The sequence below is a fragment of the Artemia franciscana genome, chromosome 11 (assembly GCF_032884065.1).
Source record: "Artemia franciscana chromosome 11, ASM3288406v1, whole genome shotgun sequence".
Taxonomy (NCBI): Eukaryota; Metazoa; Arthropoda; class Branchiopoda; order Anostraca; family Artemiidae; genus Artemia; species Artemia franciscana.
Window position 1 is genome coordinate 29,937,271 of NC_088873.1, and position 24,445 is coordinate 29,961,715.

The 24,445-nt window shown below is 35.0% G+C and overlaps 2 protein-coding genes across 4 annotated transcripts in view; one reads left to right on the forward strand and one right to left on the reverse strand.

The window, feature by feature from the left end:
* Window positions 1-22,033, forward strand: part of LOC136033073 (ATP-dependent RNA helicase ddx24-like) — a 52,852-nt gene extending 30,819 nt beyond the window's left edge. For all 3 annotated transcript variants that reach the window (XM_065713673.1, XM_065713671.1, XM_065713672.1), the window contains exons 6-13: window positions 1,342-1,729; window positions 4,630-4,882; window positions 9,270-9,479; window positions 11,759-11,905; window positions 14,093-14,210; window positions 15,106-15,283; window positions 16,608-16,759; window positions 21,902-22,033. In XM_065713673.1, the coding sequence (XP_065569745.1) occupies window positions 1,342-1,729; window positions 4,630-4,882; window positions 9,270-9,479; window positions 11,759-11,905; window positions 14,093-14,210; window positions 15,106-15,283; window positions 16,608-16,759; window positions 21,902-22,014 (1,559 nt within the window). In that variant the 3' untranslated portion in view covers window positions 22,015-22,033. The remainder of the gene's footprint in view (window positions 1-1,341; window positions 1,730-4,629; window positions 4,883-9,269; window positions 9,480-11,758; window positions 11,906-14,092; window positions 14,211-15,105; window positions 15,284-16,607; window positions 16,760-21,901) is intronic.
* Window positions 22,034-23,701: 1,668 nt separating this feature from the next.
* The window catches only part of LOC136033075 (uncharacterized), a 5,874-nt gene continuing 5,130 nt past the window's right edge, over window positions 23,702-24,445 (reverse strand). The window contains exon 3 of the mRNA XM_065713674.1: window positions 23,702-23,934. Coding sequence (XP_065569746.1) covers window positions 23,753-23,934 — 182 coding nt within the window. The 3' untranslated portion in view covers window positions 23,702-23,752. The remainder of the gene's footprint in view (window positions 23,935-24,445) is intronic.

Below are 24,445 nucleotides of genomic sequence, written 5' to 3' on the forward strand. Positions count from 1 at the left end.
CAGTCTTAGCACTCTTCCTTAAGACACCATCAGCAACTTCATAAATTGTTTTTTCTGAAATTATTCCATCCATCTTCCACGTTGTCAAATTTTAAACCTTCAAGTTTAGTACTCAACTGTTCCTGGAATTTTTTTTCTCAAATTTTCATCCTGAAGTCTACCAACATCATAACTTTCCGGGAGGGAGTTACCCTTCCGAAATTTCAGCTTTAAATTAACCTTAGACACTACTAGATGGTGATCTTTACTTTTAACATCAATAACGACACTCCTATACACCCTAGTATATTGTATTGATCCTGCTAGTCTTCTTTTTACAATAACATAATCAATAAGGTTTACTGTCTTACCGTCACGTGAATACCATGTCAACTTATGGGCCATTTTGTGATCAAACACCGTGTTGGTTATAACTAGGTTGTTATACCTACAAAATTGCAAAAGCCTATAGACATTACTGTTTTCTTTTCCTACACCAAATTTACCTAGGCTAGGATACCATCTATCCCTATTTCTACCAACCTGGGCATTGAAATCTCCTAGCAAAAACACCATATTTCTACCTGGTACCCTGTCTATTTGCTCCTGTAACTGTAAGTAAAATTCATCTGAGTCACTAGTATCTCCATCAGTTGGTTCAATGGGGGCATATACTACTATAACTGATACCCTAAACTTTTTAGTCATAAAATGAGCAATTAGTATTCTATTATTAATACCTTCCCAGCCTAAACAAGACATAGCAGCTTCCTTATTCATCATGAGCCCTACTCCCTGTCTATGTACCCCATCCTTCCTGCCTGAGTAAACAAATTCTATGTCATCTAACTTCATGCTTCCTACCCCTGGGATACGAGTTTCTGAAACTCCTAATAAATCCAGTTCAAACCGTCTGAATTCGTCAGTCAAAATGTCGATGCGATAGTCATTTTTTAACGTCGTAACATTCCAAGTTCCAATTTTCATGTTCTTTAAATCTTTGAAATTATTTTGGCCTCAAGAAAAGCAGTGATCCCGGATACCAGTGCAGGATGGGGACCAACATATCTTCTCAAGTCTACACCGAAGCGCTTAAGCCGGCTTAGAACCGGACAGCAAGAAGTCCCTGGGACCTAGATGGTAACACTACCTTTGTTTATTATGAATAGAGAATAAGTATGCTTATATACTGCAGGAGACGTGTACTCAATGTTTAGTAAGTTTAGGAAGCCTTGAGGTGTTTTCCTTGTTTCTGGAAATCGTCCATTCTTACGGCTGGTAAGACATACCAGTCTTACGGCTGGTAATGTAAATCAGAAATTGTTAGTATTTCGTAATTAACGACGACACGTGTCTTTTCAGCTGAGCTTGATGCTGCTTATGATCGTGAAAAAGCTGAATCTAAGAAATATGCAAATGCTGACTCTGAAGAAGAAAATAACATAGAAGAACCAGGCAAATTTGTAGACGAACTTGAGCGCGATGATAAAGTGTCTATGAAATCGAAAAGTAAACTTAGGGGATTGATTTTGACTCCAACGAGAGAACTAGCAGTACAAATTAAGAATCATTTAGACGCTGCAGCCAAATATACAGGAATTAAAATAGCAGTCGTTATTGGAGGTTTGGCCTTGCCTAAACAGGAAAGAGTTTTGAAAAAGCAACCAGATATTGTTGTTGCAACGCCTGGTCGTCTCTGGGAGCTTATTAATGATGGAAATCCTCACCTTTCAAATCTAGAGGACTTACGGTAATTTTATTTCCACGATTTTTCAGTTTTGTCCATTTGTTACTATTATTACTGTTATTATCACACATGCACGTAAGGAATGGTAAGATAGGGAGGTTTTGTCCCTTTGATTTGACAAAATAATGCCCTTCCTCATAAAAAGGGTTAGGTTCAAATATGCGTGCTGAAAAGGATATTAAAATATGAAAAGGATTTTGGAAATGAACATTTAAAAATAGAAATAAAGATATGCAAATTTAGTAAGGTAGAACTGCTACAAGTATCTCAGGTAAATAGGTAAAAACATTAAATAGCACCATCATCGTTCTTAAAGCTGAGAAGTTTATCGTGTTGTGGTAACAAAATACTGTACTTCATCCGCCAAAATTTTACAGGCAATAGAAACATACTGTCAGGTTTTTTAAATTTCCTTGGGTCAAGTTAGGGAATTGTTTGGATCGATGACTGATATATTCCTTTTATAGTAATTGTGATTTTGCAAATATGAACAATGGATAAAGATTTCCTTGAGGCTTATGCTTCTTATCTCTTCATCTACTACGCATAAACGGTTAACCACAGAAGCGGGATATATCTTAAATCAAAATTGATGTCATCATTGTTGCCTTATATGGTAGTAAAATAAATATCAAACTCGCTTTTCGAACAAAGACATAAAAATAGATATTCTTGTTTGTGTGTTTTTTTTTGTTTGTTTTTTTTTGGGTGCAGAAAAGTTTTATGTCATTTAGTTCTAAGATTCTGAAGACATTTTAAGGGATATTTTAAGCCTTAGAATAAATCTTAGCCTCCTTTGAAATGTTTGCTGTGAACATTATGTACTTTTGCTAGTTTATTTGTTCGGGGTTAAAACAGTTGTTTGCTCCCCAAATAAAATATGAAATCCTGGACATGATCTCTTTCTGATCTTATCTATTTATGTAGCCTTAAAATCTGGCCAAAAATGTAAAAGCCAAATCAAATAAGATATGTAAAAAGTTATGTTTTGGCTGCTATTCGATAATGCATGCCATTGAATAGTGTGGACCCGCTATTACCGTAGCTGCCACCAATATTGTGAGGGTGGGTGGCCACTAGATACGAAGATTGGTAAATGTTGGTACCATACTTCCCTAAAAACTCTCCACTTATAGGCTAAAAGTCTTTAGCCTGTAATTGCCAGCTGCACATCAGTCAAAGAAAAGTACTACTTTGATATTTCCCTTCTCCCTTTGAAATGGCTTCGACGACGCTGACATCTTCAGTTTTCATAACACTCTTTCAATCTAACTCAGGCTAAGAAACCGCAGCATATAGGAAAAGGTCATTGGTAAGTGCCATATTGTGCGCTCAGGTCACAAAAGCTGAAACGCAATTCAGCAGGAACTTGACCAGAACTCGTACATGGCATGTACAAGACTGACCAAATGATGAAATGAATAAATTTAATATGAAAAAGGTGTGACTAATTAAGGAAAAACTGAAAATCCAAATCCACCAGATTCAGTCTAATCCAAAGCCGTATCCATCCAGATAGGGATTTGACCAAGAATTAGCGTGTGTCTAATGTAGCAAAATGTGTTGTTTTGAAAATTATTAGTGCAAAACTGATAAGCTTTAGTTTTGGTACCGTGGATTTAAAAAAAAACCTGTGTCGTCAATTTGAGGATTAGCTTTGAAGTGAATGAAGCATAAAAAAAAGTATCTTTAGAGACATAGGCGCCAGGGTTGCGTAACCAAAACAGAATCCATTGGTTTTGGCGATGATTCTGTAAGAGTGTAAACAGTTATAAAGCTAATTTGTCTTGATTAGTGTAATAACTTTGTAGCTCGCCAGGAAGAAAAGGTGGAAACAAAGAGGTTCACCGTCGGTATGAATGGAAACCACTCTAAAGCCCTTTTGCAACTACGTAAATATTTTGATAGCGGTAATCTGCAAAAATGCACATAAAAAACAAAACAAAAAATATCACACTTCTAACAAATTCAAATACATCATCACTATATGAACTACGTAAATGAAAACTGAGCTTGTGGGGACTCATACCAAGTCCTTATAGTTCGTACACAGCGGCGTTCGTCGATTAGGAAACACTTGATATTTTGGATGTAAGTAGATATGTATTAAATATCTACGGCCAGTTATAGAATTTGAAAATCGAGGTTGCAAAATGAGCAAGTACATAGTCAATTTATAGTAGTGGTGGCGGATTTTTCGTCTATCACTGATGCTGAGTATTTTTAAGAAAGGCACAATGTTACTGCTATTAGATGTTACTAATGCATTAGATAAGCCACTCTTAATGTGGCTTATTATGACAGTTTAATGTATTTGAAAATGGCAATTTAATGTATTTTTCAGGGTGACTGTTTTAGTGTACCTGGAGCATCCATTTTTAGGAACATTATTGCAGAGAAATCTGTACATTATTCTTGGATGGGTGCATATACGTGTTTGAACTAGAACTGAGTTCATGAATTACCCAAAGAATCACTAAGTTTGAGCTATATTCTGGTTTTTTACTTTGGAGATGTGAACAAAAGTAGACTTGCTCTGTGGCAATATTGGTACCAAAGGCGTAATTTTCTATGAGGTAGATGTGGCAACTGTCTATCTCAGACCTCTGTTTGCCCTTCAGACCCCAGTTTGCCCCCCACCTGAAATTTGTTTTCTTCTATAATCTTGTCAAGACTAAGATAAGCCTGCATAATTCAAGCATTCACAGAACCGGATTAGCTTTCTTCCGTATATCTTTATCTTTATGGTACTATACGGCTCATTTTTTAGATGTCACTGTCATTTTTACTTGATTTGTGAAAATTGGTTCCAACTCCCCCCCCCCCAAGATTTTGACAAAATTACGCCACTGATTGGTACTTTTTCTGCTTGTTTATTTAACCATAAAATAATCCCTTTTTAGGTATCTTGCCATTGATGAAACAGACAGAATGCTTGAGAAGGGTCATTTTCAAGAACTGGAAAATATTTTATCTTTAGTCAATGCTGATGAAAATAAGAAAGCTCGTCGTCAAAATTTTATTTTTTCTGCCACTCTTGCTGTTGTTCACGATCTGCCAGATAGACTAAAGAATAAGAAGAGTAAGAAACTAACCTCTGATGAGAAGTTGAATGGGATAATGGGAGAGATTGGTGTTAAATCTAAAGCAAAAGTAGTAAGCTGCAGTCTCAATTTTTATTTTGTAGACATTTATTCTATTTCCATTGGAAAAATGCTTTGGCAACAATGATACACTTTCAACATTATTTGGTTAATAAATCAATCTTCTGCGATTGTATTCAAGGAGTAAATTCTAAAATTATAAAAGTCAGTGAAATCAATTGAGTCGCGTGTAAAGGGTATAAAGTCATATACTGCATTATTTTGTCACAGAAGAGAAGTGATGGGCCATAAATCTGAATTTTTGCTGTTCGTATTTTGCTAGTTAAGTTGTTGAGAGCCCAAATTGCTCAAGTTCATAAAACAAGCCCAAAAATAACCTTTTTTTTTTCACTTTTGGCTTCTAAATACTATTGGGGCATGGATATTAAATATATTTCCTTTTTCATATTAATCTTTATATATTGGGAGTGTATTTATAAAGCCATATTTTTTATTCGTTATGTTTTATTAGCTAAACTTGCAAAAATATCTTTTTAATTACATCCAACTATTACAGGGTATTTTGTGGCAACTGGTTTTGATTTTTTATGAGCCAGAGCTCAATGTGCTGACCTGTCAAGCACACTTTGGGATTAATGGGTAAGACGCTGTCGACCAAAGTTTTAAACTACCTCTTACGGGCTTTTCCGCATGGTCAAAAGTTCCTAGATTTTCTTTTTCTTTGCGATCATCGACAGGCAATCGGTATACATTTTCTAAACGTAGCTGAACCAGCGCAATTGCTATCTTCTAACTTTGTTGAGGATTCTTCTCCAGACTTTATTGGTGACTCTTCTCTAGACTTCTTTATTTATGACATAATCGATGTAACTGATCTCGGCTATCTGTATCCGAAATTTCATTTCGGATACAGAGAGGGGATGCTCGTTTTGTACTTCTACTTTCTATGTTTTTGATAAGGTAAATTTTATTTTTAAAATGTATACAAAACACTTTGCAGCACCTGCTAAGAAGCAGGCATTTACAGATTTGAAAGTTTCCTGAAATTGGGGTTGACAAGAGCCTATCAATGTAGAGAAAGCGATCATTTGTTTCCATTTGCTCGCTTTTGGTTACTTTATTGGCATTGTCTGTTGATCTCTGGCGTGACGTCGCCATGACTTTTTTTTCGCAATGGTATTCATGACGAATGACTTTGTACCCTGGGAAATGCAGTCTGCTTGTCATTGTATTATATGAGGTTAAAGATAGTTTATCCATATCATCAAATAAAATTCTACCCATTTGGCTCCATATTTAGCAGATATCAGGGAAAAGACAGTAGGCAGGGAAAGAATCAACAATTATGGAGGGAAGATGCATTTCTGCAACATCCAAGAAACTGTTGAAATTTTATCAGGGTCGATTGTGCCCGGTATTTGGCTTTTGAACTTGTTGTATATTTTCCATTAATTCTGTTAATTTCTTATATGGCTCCTTAGTTTCTTAAAGCATGCAACCAGTCTTGGAAAACCTGGACTCAGACTGGAAAACCAATCAATTGTTTGTGGAGATCAAAATGAAACTTGATGAGCCGTTCCATCATTTGACACACAAAAAAGATGGGTTGGCTTCCTTGGCTGAATGCCAGCTTGCTATTTGACAACAACAGGGGTTGGTAATTGCTTGGATTCTGTACAGAAGGGTCTCAATCAAGATTCTACTTTGATGGCCTGTAAGGAGTTTATACGTATTTTTCAGTTTTTGTTTGTTTGTTAGTTAAGATTTTTATTGCCATACATCAACGCTATGCATTATGTCCAGCAGATAACTGATATCACTCTAGTGTAGACTAACAATGTCTTCTTGGTCAATATTCATTTTCTCCGCAGTGATAAAGCCTGTTCCAACCCTTTGCCTCACTACAGAGTCCAGTTTTGTCACAGATCTTCGTTGTTGTTGGAATGCCACCAACTGTGATTTGAAAAAAGCCTAGGTTTGTTGGTGTCTGGCTGATTCGGTTAGACTTGTTGTTATAAAGGCGTGTCTCGTCGCGTAATTAGAAAATATCATCAATGATCTAGGGTTTTTCGTCTTTGACTTTTCACCAAGGACATGATTTGCTGTGTCTATAATTGTAGAGATGGCTTGTTCGATCAAATGGTTTTGTCTCTTCTTGGGAAGCAAAATTGCTTTAGTATTTAGCCGAATTTTGTATACAGGCTTGTCGCACAAGTGTCTTTCTTTTACCGGGTTATAGAAAGTCCCCATTGGAAATGATTTTTTATTTTTATTTTAGCGAGTTGCTTTAATCTCAGCTTGAATTTGGCTATAAGGAGCTTGTGGTCCTAGTCAACGTCCCTTCCTGGTAGCGACGCAGTATCAAGTACATATGACTTCCATCATCAAGATATCATGACGTAGCCAAGCATATTTTTTCTTGCCATGTGGGAATATTCATATCATTTTCCAAGGTGTCTTTGCATGAAAGCATTTTTGATTTTATCTCTCTGGAAGAGTTAATTAGATTTTCTTCGTTTGCAACTAGAAGTCAGTGTCCATGTAGACCAATGGCGTCTTTCTGACCACCATGGCTACTGCCCACCATTGTTTTGGAGTCATCCATAACGATAAGTTATTATGCTTTGTAGATTGGTATGGAATTGGTTATATTCCTTTTAACTTTGGACAGAATCTGGAACATGTTCTTGAACAAGTGAAGAATTTTTGATGGTCGTTTCAGGCTAATGGTTGCCATCAATACCGACACAGAAGTGAAGAACCTCATCCTCTATGAACCTCAAGCCGCCAGAGAGACAAAGCTGACACCCGGGCAATGAAAAGTATCATCACATCGGGAAACTATTTTTTTCTCGTGTCTGATGAAGTTGCGTCTCAGGGATACCGGCTATATCTCATTCCTTTGCCTATTAAAGCTATATCTCATTGCTTTGCCTAAGATATGCTTTGCCTATTAGAGCTTCTATTCGTAGATTTTATCTGAAGTCCAGCTTTTAAGTCTACCAGAATTTATGTCATTGTTCGTCAATATCAAACTTTTATCAGATCTCGAAGTTTGTTTCGTCTGAGATGGTCGTCGTTTTTACTTTACGTGGTAATAATTTTGACATCACCTCGTTCATTGTCGACTTAAAATCCTAAGAATCGGTCTGATTTCTTGTCTGATTCATTGACTGCGAAAGTGTGAACTTGCAGAAACCGCTCCCAGTATCTATGTCTGGATCTTCTACCCTTATCCAGTAGTCCTCCTTGTAAAAATCCTCCCATTATGGTGTCCTGCTATGCCTTGCCATGTAATCTATTACTGGAAGAATATTTGCAACTGACGGGACTTATCCTTGCGCCTGTATGCCTTGTACAGTATATTAAATAAAAAACTAGTTTTTTTTTATCTGAAAGTAAGGAGCAACCTTAAAAATTAAAACGAACAGAAATTATTCCGTATATGAAAGGGGCTGTCCTCTCCTTAATGCCTCGCTCTTTATTCTAAAGTTTTTTATTGTTTTAAAAAGTAGAGTTGTGAGAAAGAGTCAAATTTTAGCGTAAAGAGCGGGGTATTGAGGAGGAGATTGTATATTGGTAGAATGTGTCAAAATTTAGAAGATTTACTTTAAGAGCGTACAAATTTGGTAGAATCCATATTAAAATAGTGAAAAACGCCAGAAACGTGTATTTCAGCTTTTGCAGGAAAATCCTTTGATTCACCGCACCTCTGTAAAGATTTTGAAAACAAACCATAGTTAAAATTCTGTCATTAAAATGTTAGTATTATCTTGAAAGTTACCATTTCAGATTTGACCAAATGCTGCGAACACATTTTCAGGTTCCTGTAAGGTTTTTGCTTAGTTATCATTGTTGAGTTTTTTCGACACCCTTTTACCTTTCTTACTTCATTTGTTTTGCTCCTATTATTTGATTACCTAAATCTGGGGATAAAATTGACAAAATAATCAATTTTATGCCAACTATGTCTTATGACGTGTCCCTTTCGTAGATCAAGAGAGATCTTTTCCATGCCACTTTTTGCGGTTCCATTGGGACCTTTAGATTTGAAAACAAATAGTTAAATCTCAAAAATTAATCTTAATAAATACTAAGGTCTTATAAATAAGTCCTGTGAATATAACGCATTTTCTTGTAACTATGCATCTAAGCTTATTTTGGTTCTGGTGATTTTTCCACTACCTTTTAAAATAAATTTGTCTTTTGTTATATTTACCTTTTTAACTAAACGTGGACTGGGTGCCTTACAATCAAGCATGATTTTGGATTGGGGATCTTTCATAAAAAGCTATTTATGGAGTTAGATCTTTTTTTCTTTTTTTTCTTTTTGTTGAATGTCTAAAGTTAAGTATTTTTTTCTATTTGTAGAACTGTCATCTAGCAAACATTTTAAGCGTTTTATTCTTATTTTGCTTATATTGCTTTTTGTAACTTAGGTAGATATTACGAATAAATCCCTAACGGCAGATACCCTATTCGAAGCTCAAATACCATGCTCAGTTGAAGAAAAGGATTTTTATTTGTATTACATACTGAGGGAGCACCCTGGAAGGACTCTTGTGTTTTGCAACAGTATTGACTGTGTTCGGCGTCTTGCGTCTATACTCGATGTGCTTCATTGTAAACCATTGCCGTTACACGCTCAGGTATGTTCTGATGACTGTTTTTATAAATTATGTCAATATACTTGTCAATACAAATTTTGTCAATGCACGTTTTTTTACTTCTAATATTTATGAAACTGGATTATTTTTACAAAAAGACAGAAACATTAATATAGCTGCTGGACAATGAGAATCTCATATCTGCATTTATTTTTGTAACGTTTCCCGCTCTGTTGAACAATTTGAAAAAAAATTACTTTCAGAGTCTTGACTGGCCTTCGGCAATATGCTGGTATTTATAATATTTGGTCATTGAGAATGCTGTAACTTATTATTTCTATAATACCCTACCATCACTGGGGAATAGCCATATTGCAACAGTATGTTCGTGTAATTCCTTGTGTCATGAAACATTCACTGCTAATTGAGTTGTGATTGAGTTAGGGCTCAAGTGAATAAATGAACGGCAAATTTTTTAGAAAGTACCAAAAAATACTCTTTTTTGAGCATTTATATGGGGGAAGTATGTACGAGGTAGAGACATTTTGAAAGATTAAAAGGTAGAGTTTTTGTACTGGGTTGAAGAACGGTTTGATTTCCCTTCATTATAAGTACCCCGACTACAGCCTATGTAACTGCTATTATAAAAGGAATTTTTATTTGATTGGAATAATGTTTTTCTTGTTACAAATCACGTAATTTTTGAAAAATGCTGCAACTTTGATTCAAAGTGCTACCCTTCAGCAAAGTTTAATGCACTGCAGTTCTCATATCATCAATTTAAAATGGAAGAAAGTATTCGTTGCTGTTTATGTTTGATGTGACTTTTTATCGAAATCAGATCCCATCATTCTTAGGCTAAAATACCAGAATGATCCGTGATCGTGTTTTTTTTTGTTTTTCTAAAATCGTGCTAATCCTAGAATATCTGAATCATCTAGAATCATAGAATCATCTAGAGATTATCTCTTATTTACAGAATTATGTTTGTTGATGATGCAATATATTTGGCAATATAACATGTGATAATGATGCAGCTAAAACATAGTGGACTAGCATTTGATTTTTGTTTTGTTGACACTCCAGTAAGTAGACTTGATCACTGGATACGATTCAAATGCACAAAATAAAAAGCCTGGATTTGTGACCAGTTATGAAAACATTGCGTTCTTGTCATTCAGTACCACACAGAAATCTTTATTAACTATTTACATTTATAGATTATAACTATAGATAATTATAGATAACTGCTATATAACTAACTGCTATATAACTATAAATAACCATAGAACTATTTATAGATAATAACTATTTGCCAGTCCAGCTTCTTGCTCAAACTTTGCTTTGTAGAATGTGTATTTATAGTCGTTGTTATTTCAGGATCAGAATGAAAGACCAGAAACACGTACCTGCCAGTAAAAGTTAAATCCGTTCAATTTACTGAATCTATTCCTAATGTCAGAGCGTGAAAAATCAAAATTTAAGACTATCCAGGGACACGATTCCAAGAACCGGCCCTGTTCTATACTTTTATGACTAAAATGCTCTGGTAATTTAAATATGTCTTCCCGTCTATTTTCAAGCGCTTCTACAAACTAGTTTGTATTTGATCAATCTGATGTTTTGTACTGCGAGGTACGTAGTGGTAGTAGTAGACAGGTTTAATAGTAAAAACTTGACAGCTATCGCTGATTTGCGTTTCTTTACAACATATTCAAAATCAAACTACACTTGTAAATCTAAATCAAACTATAAACATTAACTCTTATTGTACATTTTGACGAAAATCGGGACGAAAGAATTACCATATCGGTTTGTTCTTGCTTTAACGAGAACTAACGTATCTTGCTTTCTCGTTCTTGTTGGTAGAAGGTGATCAGGTAGATCAACCTCTACCAGTACGACGCTTTCTCGTTCTTGTTGGTAGAAGTTGATCAGGTAGATCAACCTCTACCAGTACGACGCTTTCTCGTTCTTGTTGGTAGAAGTTGATCAGGTAGATCAACCTCTACCAGTACGACGCTTTCTCGTTCTTGTTGGTAGAAGTTGATCAGGTAGATCAACCTCTACCAGTACGACGCTTTCTCGTTCTTGTTGGTAGAAGTTGATCAGGTAGATCAACCTCTACCAGTACGACGCTTTCTCGTTCTTGTTGGTAGAAGTTGATCAGGTAGATCAACCTCTACCAGTACGACCTAATTGTTCGTTAAATTGTTGGCTTTTTCCAGCATCTTGCTTCAAAACCTCAGCTATAAACCTCAGCAAAACCTCAGTGTATTCTCAGCTATGCAATTTTGTTTAATATTAATTCTTTTCTTTAGATGCATCAAAAACAGAGGTTGAAAAACTTAGAACGTTTCGCGGCTGATGAGAAGGGCCTACTGGTTGCAACAGATGTAGCCGCGCGAGGTCTGGATATACCGAATGTACAACACGTTATACACTATCAAGTTCCAAGGACCTCTGAAGTAAGTGTTAACTTATGATGATAAAGCTGAAACCTTTGAAAAGGGACTTACTCATCGACTTGCCTGCAAATTAATGATTTGTATGCGATACTAGTTTTATACATTTTTCAAATCCTTTTATCTTTGATTAATTACAAAAAAAAAATATTAAAAAAAAAGGAAAGAAAGATATTAAAACGAGCAGAAATGAAGTCATGTAATAAATCAAACTTAAAACGAATAGAAATTACTATTAATTGATAAAGGAAGCTTAAATGAACAGAAATGAGATTAATAATTGAATCGCTCTTGAATCGAACAGCTAATATCGCAAATATGAGGGGGAGATGTTGTCTTAAACTCTATAATAGCTAGCGTGTTGCCAGCGCTTTGGTAAGATGTTTTCGGATCATTGGTTTTTTTCTTGTACAAATTGGATCACCTTTGGATGGTGTTTCTCCCCCTTTTTTTAATTGTGGATATTTAAATATATGCTAGTAACTTTTCTTGGTTTACGATTAAACTTAATATATTTTACGTTTTCCGAATTAGGATAAGATATAGATTCTTTTTGTGCATATATTGTTTCCTGCCTTCTTTGTTTTATATTTTAGTTACTATAGGACTTGTCACACTTTACTTACAATTTGCTGCCACAAACTGTTTGAAACGGTTTTCTCAGTTTGGTTCCAGTCGACTCCAGTGCTTAATTGGCTGATCTTATAGTTTTGATTAATCACAATCTATCGAAGAACGTAAACAAAATTCTGGAAGCCTACTTTTTTTTTTTTTTTTTTTTTTTTTTTTTTTTTTTTTTTTTTTTTTTTTTTTTTTTTTTTTTTTTTTTTTTTTTTTGGTAAATTTGATTGTTCTAGCTCTCAATTTTTTCCATCTGCTCATTCACTTGGACCCAAGTTAGCTAAGAGACAATTGTAATCCTTATTTATAGATTATGGTTTACCATCGCTGCATAACCAGCTGTTGGAAGCACTTAAAAGTAGCCTAAGTTAAGTTTATGATTTGCTTCCTGTGAATTGACTGCTTGTCAACTTTCACCGTTGATTATTTACAGCTTACCTAAAAAAAAAATCCTTTGGCCAAAGATTTTTTCGGACTATTGCTATAAAAAGAAAAAAAAAACTGTTGCATATCCTTTTTTATGATGGCTGGGGTAAATATTTTGCCCCTTTTCCCAAACACGAAATCATAAATCCCCTTACCCTCCCCCTCCTAAAAAAATGCTGAATATTTCAGCTCATTTTCCCAGCCGTGAGACAATAAATGGGATAAATAATAAAGCAACCGAAAAATCTGTCATCTTCTAATGAAAGCTTCTGCTATAAAAAAGATAAGTGAGTACTTCTTCCTATTATTGAACCCTTGGATTTTAGAAAGCTAGATTTTAGAAGGCAGTGAACCCTTCTTCAGTGTCGCTCTAAGCTCCCTGGGGACTGTCGTATTCATTCCCGTTCACTTCAGATGGCTCTTAGGTGTCATTGTGCGTCTAACTGGTAAAACGAGCCCAATTTCTGTTAATTTTTCTATTAATACACCAGTTCGGTGGAACGTACTGGCGTTTTTTTTTTTTTTTTTTTGAAACGTTCGACATTCAACAATCTCAGAAAAGCGATCAAATGGCACAATCTGGTAACACTGGTGAGAAATTGTAAAAGAATATATTGGAATGCGCTTGCCTTTGGGCCTCAGGTACCCGTTGCATTGCGCAGATGTCTGATTAATTTCAGACGCTTACCAATTTTGTAGGTTGATCAGAGCTACATTTCGTTGAATTTTTCACTTTACCAAGGAATGAGGCTGTTAGTCATTTTAGGGTGTACATTTACAAACTTCTACTCTTTAAAAGGCATATACAAGTAATGCCAGCCAAATTAGCTCTTATTTTTGCTAGTATTTGTAAGTTGAAAAGTGTTCGTCCCTTTTCATTCGACGAATTGTGTTCTTTTTGCTAGTACGCTCTTTTTTATTTTAATTGTGCTCTTTTGGTCTAGTGCATTCAATTTTCATCGTCCAACCATTTGAGCTTTGAAAAACAGTTGAATACTCATTCGGTTTGATACGTAATATTTCTGACTGTGCCTTGGTTAGAGTAACTTATGTAGCCTATAGATTAGAAAAGTCTAATCTGTATGAATGTTGTTTAATTTATTAAGGTGTTTTTTTTTTCGTACAATTTGCTGTTTCTTTCAGGCTTATGTTCATAGAAGCGGACGCACAGCAAGGGCTTCAAAGCAGGGTATTAGTGTGGTTCTCATTGAGCCCGCTGAACATCAACTATATAAGAAAGTGTGTAAGACGCTCAATAGAAGTAAGTAATTAAATTTTTTTCCATTGATATTTTAAAGCCAAGCTTTATTCAAAAACTTAGTCTATGCCCTTAGTGAAAAATGTGTCCCCTTTTTGGTTAAAAGGGGATATATCGTTTTTAATTCCTGGAGACTGTTCCTTTTTCATCATTCAAGCTAGCTAATTTATCCATGACATACCATGAGTTATAGGAGCGTCTTTAAAATATTGGAATATTTCCGGCAGAGAGCTTAATATCTTAGGAGCTTATAAAGAATACTATTTTCTTTTATTTTCAGACTATTGGAATATAATGTCATTTATTTTAGACTATTTAGGAGCAATGTATTCTCTGTACTTATGTATGGATGTGAGGCATACAGCTTTTTAAAGAACGCTTAGAAACGATTACTCAACCTTGAAACCAAGTGTTTATGTAGAATCCTTCCAATCCACTGGACCAACAGATTGACGTATATCCAGATGAGGGCAGCCGAAGATCAATGGTAACTAACAGTATCAGAATGAAGAGATGTAGGTACTGGGGGCACACAATCCGCGTGAATGAAGGACGCTTCCCGCATGATGTTGGGTGTTAGACCCCACCGGATTTTCGAAGGAGAGAAAGACAACACTACACACTATGTTGATCCCTGGGAAAAAGGGCAACGAGTCTTTGAACTACACTGATCTGGTGCTCTTTTGCTACTGAATGCTTGGGCAAGTTTGTTGTTGTTGTAGTTGTTGTCTGGAATGGTCAACTTTTCTTATTTATGTTATTTGTTAAAGAAAAGCCAAATTTACTGATAAATTTTTAGTTGAAAATTTGAATTTCAAAAATGGTAAAAAATTTTTAGTTTGCATGCATTTTATAACTTGCATTACACACAGTAATATGTAGGATCTCTATCTTGCAGGTAAAGACCTTCCCGAATTTCCAGTTGATGGTGGTATACTCCCTGAAATCAAAAAGATAGTGAAAGCTGCCAGAGATTATGAAAAGCTACTGCATCAGGACCGGAAAAGACAATCTGAAAAGAACTGGTTTAATAAGATGGCTTCCGAGGCAGACCTTATCATAGGTGATGAACATAGGTAAGTGGAAAGCATTTAATTTCAATATTGTTCTGAGAAATGATCCTAAAATATGTTATTTGTTTGTATTTATTAATTCACTTTGTTTCATATGTCTCTGAGTCTTGTCGAGAGGATTCTTTTTTCTACAAATAAATCCTGTCTTTTCTTCAGTAGGATTGGTCGACCAGGCTCCTCCTTGCAAATGCTCTTTCATTGCTCATATCAAAGTTAATTTGTTGTCACTTATGTACTGGCTGGTAGTATCTTAGAAATTTGGTGTTTCTAAAGATAAGGGGAAAATTCAGTATTTTAGACAGGCTATGAGTCCTGAGCATGAGTAATTTTTTTTTGTCTTAGTTTGTTATATCTGCTGCGGAATTGCTGTTTTTTAGGCGTGGTAGCTTACAAGTTTAAATTGAAGCTAATCTAACTAATTTTCAGTAGTTCACAGGACGTTCATCACGAGGACATAAAGCTTGAAGCAAAGAGTGGGAAAATAAGTAATATTGGTGATATTGGAACTTTATAATGTACAATATCGATCTTTTACTTTGATATTCATTGTATCGAAATCAACTTTTGGATCCCTTTTCTCCTTCGATGTTGTCTTTCTTTTAGTGCAGTTAAATAACAAAACTATTGTTATTCATTTAGTCTAATTTACAAATAAAACTACTAACCTCCTCACCGGGGTATCCTCATCCTGGGATAAGTCCGAAATTCCCCCTCCCCCGTTTTTGCTCAAAGTATTTTAAAGCTGGTATGAAAACTTAATGTTTTCAAAATGTTGAAACTCCTGCACCCCTTAAAGTATCTTTTGATGCTATAAAGTAACCTCTCCCTAAAGAACGGATCTTAGTGCCTCTGTGACTAGTTGTTTTTTTTACTCTAGGATTACAGTTTGTCAATGTTTTTGCCTGAGAGCTGGCTCTAGCTGCTGGAGGTTTGGTCGGATTCACCTCTATATCCTGACAACCTTTTTTTTGGGGGGGGGGGTCCTCTGAGAAAGAACAGAGGTAGATGGGATGGTCATGAATTTTATGGCAGTCGGTCATGAGTATGTCTTGAGAATCCATGTTTTGAGTTTTCTATCCGAGTGTATCCCAACGAAATGATCCTCTGGGGTAAATTTCCATTTTTTCCAACGTTATGGTCTAATGTCGACTGTCCGAGGGAATTTGCAACTAATACTTTTTTTTATTTTTCGAAATTAATTAATAAGTAATTAAGTCGTACTTGGATACATTTATGTCTTTTGATATTTGAATCTTTAGAAGCATTGTTTGAATTGATGTTTCGTTCGATGTATGTTTTCGCTAAGCCATTGTTTATATTCTTGCAGGCAAAATCCAGAAGTTGGTATGGTTGATCTGTCGAAAGTGCTGAAAGCGAAAAAGATACAATTGGACACCCTTATAAGGCAGAAGCTGGTGCCACTTGGAATTGCAGTTATTTTGCCAGCTTCAACTCAACAAAATAGCCCAAAAATTAAAGGTATTTAATTCTCAATTTAGAAGATACCATACAACTTGGCTTTTGTAAAAAAAAGATAGAGGTTTGTAATGTATTGTTAAAATTCGTATCCCATTCTAATGAATTTTGTCTGACGTATGTCAGTTTTTGTTTTTGTTTTTTGAGTGTTTCCCTTACAGATTTTCATGAAAGTGACTTAGTGACATAATTTTAATTTTTTTTTTCAAGAAAATAAGTAAACTGTGGTAAACGAGTTTTGAGTTTTAACTTGTACATTCTGAAAGCAAAAACTTCAGCTTTTTACTTTCATTAAAAAAGAAAGAAGTAAGCGGGTTACTTGTAATAAGAGAAAGCGGCCTCTTCGTTTATTTTTCCTTGGTTTTGGGCAATCATGTAAGGCTACATCCTCATTTAAGTACAGTTTTTTTGTGGTATCAATTAAGAAACCAGCTCTTTCTCTCTTTTTCTGCTTTTGTAATAGTCCGACTCTTAATTATACTTTTTTCCTGTGGAAAACCCATTCTAATAGTGTATTCTACCTGTGTTCAAGGGAACCTGGGAAGAAAAGAAGCTGTTGGACTATGATAGATAGATAGATAGATAAGTATATTTTAAAGCCAAATATACAGCCATGAACACAGTACAAACAACATAAACAAAAGACACAAATAACATGAACTTTGATCAGTGATCATCATAAAACGCTTGCATGAAACTCTGCATTAACCTAATACTAGTACTTAATGCTTGAAAAAAGGTCATTGAAAAGAACGCTTAACAATCGGAAAAGGACATAAATAAAATATTACATTTACTTTATACTGAGATTTTTCAAATTATTTATTTATTGTTATTTTTTTTATTTGACAAAATTTCCGGATACCTTGCTACTCTACAAATAAACTGAGGCGACGTACTATTTAAGACACCTGGAAGTATCAACTTATTATTTCCAAATATCCCTTCCCTTATCGTTGAGAGCCCCTGGCACCGACTTAAGCAACTCACTAAATAATCCTCTTTAACTCTACAAAGCGGGTAAGTATATTTGTCTTCATTAGAACATGTTTCCTTAGAATATTTTATAAATCTTGCATTAATTGCGAGGCAGTTAGTCCTGAGCTGCATCCACAACGTCAAATATCTTCCTGGTAAATTCAGCTTAAAGTAGAACTCCTGCCCATAAACCCCCTCAACATCCTCCGCACTCCATTTTTGAATCATTTGATTCTCTAGCACTGTCTTACTCTCATTCTCCCAATTTGCATTTATATCGGTTGGCCCTCTACCTTCATTGCAAACAAAGGAAAGCCCTGTTTTGTCTAAAATGTCTTTTATTTTTGGTGGCCGTGATCTTTTTCCCCTGCGAGAGTAAATCTTCATAAGCTGTCTTAAGCAACCTGTCACTCGGTAACTGAACGACTTTCAACCAAAATTTAATCGTTGACACTAGTCTGTAATTTATTAGTGGCCATATACCTAGATCGCCTTTTAAAAACTGAGAATGAGTTGTTCTGTGCAGCCCAAACAATCTCTTAAAGTACCCTAATTGAATACTCTCTAACTTAGCCGCTCTGTCAAGCCCCCAAATCTCTGCTCCGTAGTGTATAATGTGCATTATTCTCGATAAAAAGACCCTTTTATGTAACGACAGATTTTTTATTCCCATTACATTATTCCAGAAAATTGTAAACATTGCTGCTCTTCTCCGGTTTAACGTTTCCTTTATATGAGAATTCCATCTTCAATTACTTTGAAAAATATATCCAAGATGCTTAATTTTATCCACAACTTGTATCTCCTCCCCCTTAAACGAAAATTTACTTTCACATTTATCATTCCTCTTGTTAAATATAATCGCTTTTTACTTCTGAACATCTTTAGATAATCATCTGTTAAATCCAGGAGCTTCTGTAAATTATTTGCCGAATTCGCCACTAGAGCAATGTCATCCGCAAACAACAAACATGCTTGGCTTAAAGTCTGGCTAAAATCCAGAAGTCGTCTTGCCAAAGCCCACTGCTCAAGAAAAAAACAACGATAGGAAAAACTAAAAAATTGATCCGAAATAGAATTTCTTTTACTGAAGTTTTGAAATGTCTACGCTGGCTTTTCTGGCTGTATAGGTAGGAAAGGACCGGATACATTTTAAATTCCTTTTTTTTTTGTCCCAGTTTGTGATATAGATCCGTTCTGAGAAGACTTATTGACTTAGGAAAGTAACTTTCAGCCTTGGCAAAAAATCGCTGCTCTTTCTTTTTACCAATAGTAGAAATACTGCCTGCTAAAGTTCATTGACGTAAATCAGCTTATGGAAGCCAAAGCCTAAATACTAAATTCGAACAAATAAAAAGAATCTTTGAAAATACTTCCCTAATTTTTTTTTTAAATATTAACTCATAGTCCTTTAGTTTTCCTATAATATTTTTCACGGAACACACTATACAGAGAGGATTACAAGAAAAAAGAAAAGAAAGTCATGTCTTAGGGGTAAGAAATATGAAATTAGGTGATATAGAATTTGTTTACTCAGGCAGGAAGGATGGGGTACATAGACAGGGAGTTGGGCTCATGATGAATAAGAAAGCTGCTAAGTCTCGTTTAGACTGGGAAGGTACTAATAATAGACTACTAATCGCTAATTTTATGACTAAAGTGTTCTGGGTATCAGTTATAGGAGTATATGCTGTAAAAGCCCTGGCGGAGATACTAGTGACGCAGATGAATTTTGCTTACAATAGTCGGAGTAAATAGAAAGGGTCCCAGGTAGAAATATGTTGTTTTTATTATAGGATTTCAACGCCCAGGTCGGTAGAAACAGGGCTAAATGGTATCCTAGCCTAGGTAAATCTGTTGTAGGAAAAGAAAACAGGAATGGCTACAGTCTGTTGCAATTTTGTAGGTATAAAAATTTATTTATAACCAATACGGTATTTGGTTTTGAGATGGCCCATAAGTTAACATGATATTCACGTAATGATAAGCAAACCTTATTGATTATGTTATTGTAAACCAAAGACTGACAGGATCAATACAAGATATTAGGGTGTATAGGAGTGCTGTTATTGATGTTAAAAGTAAAGATCACCATCTGGTAGTGTATAGGGTTAGTTTAAAGCTGAAATTTCAGAAGGGTAACTACCTCTTGGGAAGTTATGATGCTGGCAGACTCCAGGATGAGAATTTGAGAGAAACTTTTCATGAACTGAAATAGTATAATAAACTGGAGAGTTTAAAATTTGACAATGTGAAAGATGTATGGAATAATTTTAGGAAAACAATTTGTGAAGGTGCTGATGGTTGTAAATATTGTACAGGTATGTTAATAAATTGAGAGGGATTAGTCAATCTGGACTTGTCCAAGTTTAAGCTATAAATAGTGATAAGGAAATAGCTAAAGAGAAATGGGATGAACATTTTGAGAATATGCTAAACCAAGATGCAGGAAAAGATATGCTGGAAAATGAAAAAGTTTGTAATACCTAGGATATGAAGGAAGATTTGTTTTGTGAGGAAGAATTAGCGACAGTACTGAAGGGATTAAAAAATAATGAGGCTCCAAGTACTGATGGTGTGTTAATGAGTCTCTGAAATATGACGGCTCTGAGGTTAGAAATAAGTTAGTGAAGATTATGAACATGGTTTTTGAAAAAGGGGAAGTGCCTAGCGATTTTAGGAAAACATTAATTAAATCAAAGTCTAAGAAAGATGATAAGAGTGAGTATGGTAATTATCGAGGCATTAGTCTGGTCTCTGTAGGTAGTAAATTACTTAGTAATGTGATACTTTTTAGACTGAGAGATGATGTAGACAAAGTTTAGGAGAAGAACAATGCGGTTTTAGAAAAGTTGGAGGATGTGTCGACCAAATTTTCACTCTTAGGTTAATAATTGAGAATTGCCTGAGTTATCAATCACCTTTATTCCTCAGTTTTGTATATTATGAGCAATATTTCGATTCTGTTGATTGAAGTGTTTTAGCAAAGATCTTATCCTTGTATTGTATATCAGACAAATACAGTAAAGTGATTAGTGCAATGTATGAAAATAACACTGCTGTGGTTAAGGTAGGAAATGAGGTTAGCAGCTAGTTTTGTATTGAATCAGAAGTTAAGCAGGATTGTGGTCAATCCCCCTTTATATAGATAATTTTCATGGATTTTGTCTTAAGAATCACGGGAAAGGCAAAGGGAGACCACGGAATCGAATGTGGAGGAAAAACTCTCCTTGACTTAGGTTATGCTGATGATTTAAGCATCCTAGATGGAAATATAAACAAAATGAATGAGTTTTTAGAGGTTTTGCGAGTTCAAGCTGTTAGAAACGGCTCGAAAGTAAGTGTTAAGAAGACAAGTCACTAAGGCTAGGTATAAGTAAAGACAAAAATGTGACGTTGAATAAGGAAAAGATTGATCAGGTGGACATCTTTACTTGCCTTGGTAGTATTATTAGTAAAGACGGTGGGGGCAATGAAGATTTTAAAAGTAGAATATCCAAGGCTCAGGGTGTTTTTTCACAGATAAAAAGAGTTTGGAAAATGGGAAGATAAGTCTGCAAACCAAGATTAGAATATTGGAAGCTACAGTGATGACAGTGATCAAATATGACTGAAGCATGGACGCTCCAAAAAGCAGATGAAGACTTGTTAGATGTTTTCTAGAGAAATTGCCTTACGGATTATTCTGGATACCTTGCTGACTGACAAAGATTGTAGTTTTTTGGCCAACCGTCTAGGGCTAAACAGAAAGCAGGTCGTCCGCGGTTGGGGTGGGAGGGTGTCATAAAGAAAGATTTAAAGGAAATGGGAACTTCCCCAGAGGGTCAAAAGAGGGAGGTTTTGAATAGATTGGGATGGAGGAAGAGCGTGTGTAGCTGTGTTGGCCTCAGGCGACTTGGTGCTTCGGTGAGTAGTACTAGCAGTAATTAATGAACGATTTTGCAAAAACTGGAGTTTTGTGGGACAAAAAGTCCATGTTGCTCATTTTCCCAGCATATCCCAGCGTATGATGGAACAGAGAAAGAGTGAGACGTAGAGACAGTGGTTTCAAAGGGTTTATAGGTGTGTCTAGCGACAATGTTCATGTGTTTGATGCAAAACTGCTTAACACATATTAAAGCTGAAAAGCTTGGTAGAAATTTTATGTTATGTTTATTTGTTTTTCAGAAGTTGATACCAAAAAAGGTGCTCTTCGAGGAATTCGTCAACAGAGCAAGAAAATCCAGAAAAAGAAGAATAAAAGAAAACCTAAAAAGAACTCTGATAATTTAGAAGAATAAATTTCTATTTGTTTCGCAAGTTTTTTAGTCTTTTAATTTATGGTGTAAAGCTTACAAAACAACTTAGTATGAACCTGTGATCAATCAAATCTTTCACAATAATAAACAGTAAGTAAAAGACGACCCTTGTGAACAGAACATGAAACTATAGACATACTTTTCATAAGCTACCCATCAAAGATACGGGAATTAAGTTGAAGCTTTCAGGGCTTGTGGAGGGGGCTGGCTGATTAACATTTGTCTATGCTCAAGATTGTGGTATTATACCGGTTAGAATTCCGTCAGCTCCATAAAACCCCAAAGACTATGCAGATTTTCAACCCATATCTTTGAATATTTCCCCCTGTACACACCCATCGAAAGTACTATGGTTCAAGCATGATTAAAAATTGTTGCAAAATTTTGTCCAACATATAAATAGTTAGCTAAAATCTGGATTTTTATGGAGAAAAAAACAAAAAAAACTTAAAATATTCTTTTCTTAACCAACGTAAATGCTGTCAATTATGGTCAATAGGCTGTCAACCTATAAAAATGAACGTAAATTAATTTAAAAAACATTTCCCGAAAGAACTTTTTCAACAAAAAGTGAAGAGGCACGTTAAACGAACAGATATTACAATAAATAACCAAATTTAAACTAAAATAGAACAGAAACTACCACAAAGAGGAATAGGGCTGTCGCTCCCTATGCTTTCCAAAGACCAGAATGTAATTTTCACTTCACTGAAAATAAAATAGATAATAACCGTTTTCTCTTTTAAATAATCCAAAGTTATTAAGACTCTTAGGAATCAATATCAGTATATCAAACTTTGAATCTACATTTTTTCAGCAATCTTGGTTATGGTGGTCTTTTTTCTTTCTTTTTTTTTAGGTTAAGAGAGAGAGAACAATAGATCGAAATAAAAATCTGTTTGGTAGATTTACGTGTGAAAAATACTTGACTTTTTTCTGCTCATCTCTGGTATAATGTAGCTCTTTCTTTTTCTTTGAAAACTTTTTTTGTGGCAAAAGTTTTTTTTAAATTATTAATCTGAAAAGTTTTATCACAAAAAAAAATTATAAAATTACATTTCACAAGCGTCTTTTATAATGACGAGTTGACATTCTTCATACAGCATTAGAAAGCCTATGTTCGAAAGGAAATTGAAGAAATAACACAAAAAATGTTATAACAGATGATAGTGGACCTCCTATCAGTGTGATGAACAAAATGGTGATATTTAAGGGATGTAATTTTAGAAATAAATAAATCTTATTTCCAAGATGGTGTTTTTCATTGTATAGAATGAATGTGAATTAAGATGAAATAAAAATTGACCGAAATGGATGAATAATAATAAATCAAAATGACCTAGAACCTTATGGGCCATCCATATTACTGAATACTGAGTATTCAATTTACCACACTTGGGAATTATGGGTCTGGTTTTCCTAAACCTCGCCTCTGGCTAGGCCATTGTATCTGGCTTATTTTCTCGTTGTGTTGGGTAATCTATGTTATGCTGAATAAAACGATGCAACAAGTTCAGAGAAAATGCACTATTATATATATTCCTTAGAACTTTGATGAAAATGATTGGTGATTTAAATAAAAAAAGGAAATTAGAGGAAATTTTGGTATTCTGCTGTATATTTGTGTTAAAGCTTTTCTTAACTCCGTGGTATCTAGGTAAAAAAAAAATCCGTTTATGAATTCTGTTTATTACGATAAAAAATACATATATAAAACAAATTAGCCTCTATAACCTCCATAGCCACCGTATCCGGAGCTGCCATAACCACCTAACCCGGAGCTGCCATAACCTCCGTAACTATTGTAGCTGCCATAGCCTCCATAGCCGCCATAGGATGGACGAGATCCACCGTAGCTATTGTAGCTATTATAACCACCATAACCACTAGATGGTCGGTAACCTAAAAAACAGATATTGATGAAGATTCCCAAAATATAAACTGGGAACAAAGATCAACTTTTCAAATGATAAAATAAAGGGTTTTTCAGTTTAGTACATTATTTCTTTCAGGTTGTTTTTAGATCTTTCACCCCACCCCCTAATTACCAGGTATACACTTCTTTCGAATCTTATGACACATTTACTTTGATTACAATTCCCAAACGATCAGAAAGTTTTCGGCTTTTCTAATTCTCCGTAAATTATTGAAAAATCTTCAAAATTAGTCAACACATAAAAATGAGGCATTTCTGTACACATCCCCTAGGTTTTATGAGTTTGCGTACCGGATTCAATTAATGCTAGAATTTACTTTCATTATGAAACAGCGATCGATCCAATATTATAGTAATAAAATCTAAATTTCAAGATTAATAATAGTTTCATTAGTTCAAAACCGTCCAGATCTGTTCAAAATTAATAGTTTCAAAGCCGTCCTACCCAAGTGGATTGGTGAGCTGGATTTAGGATCC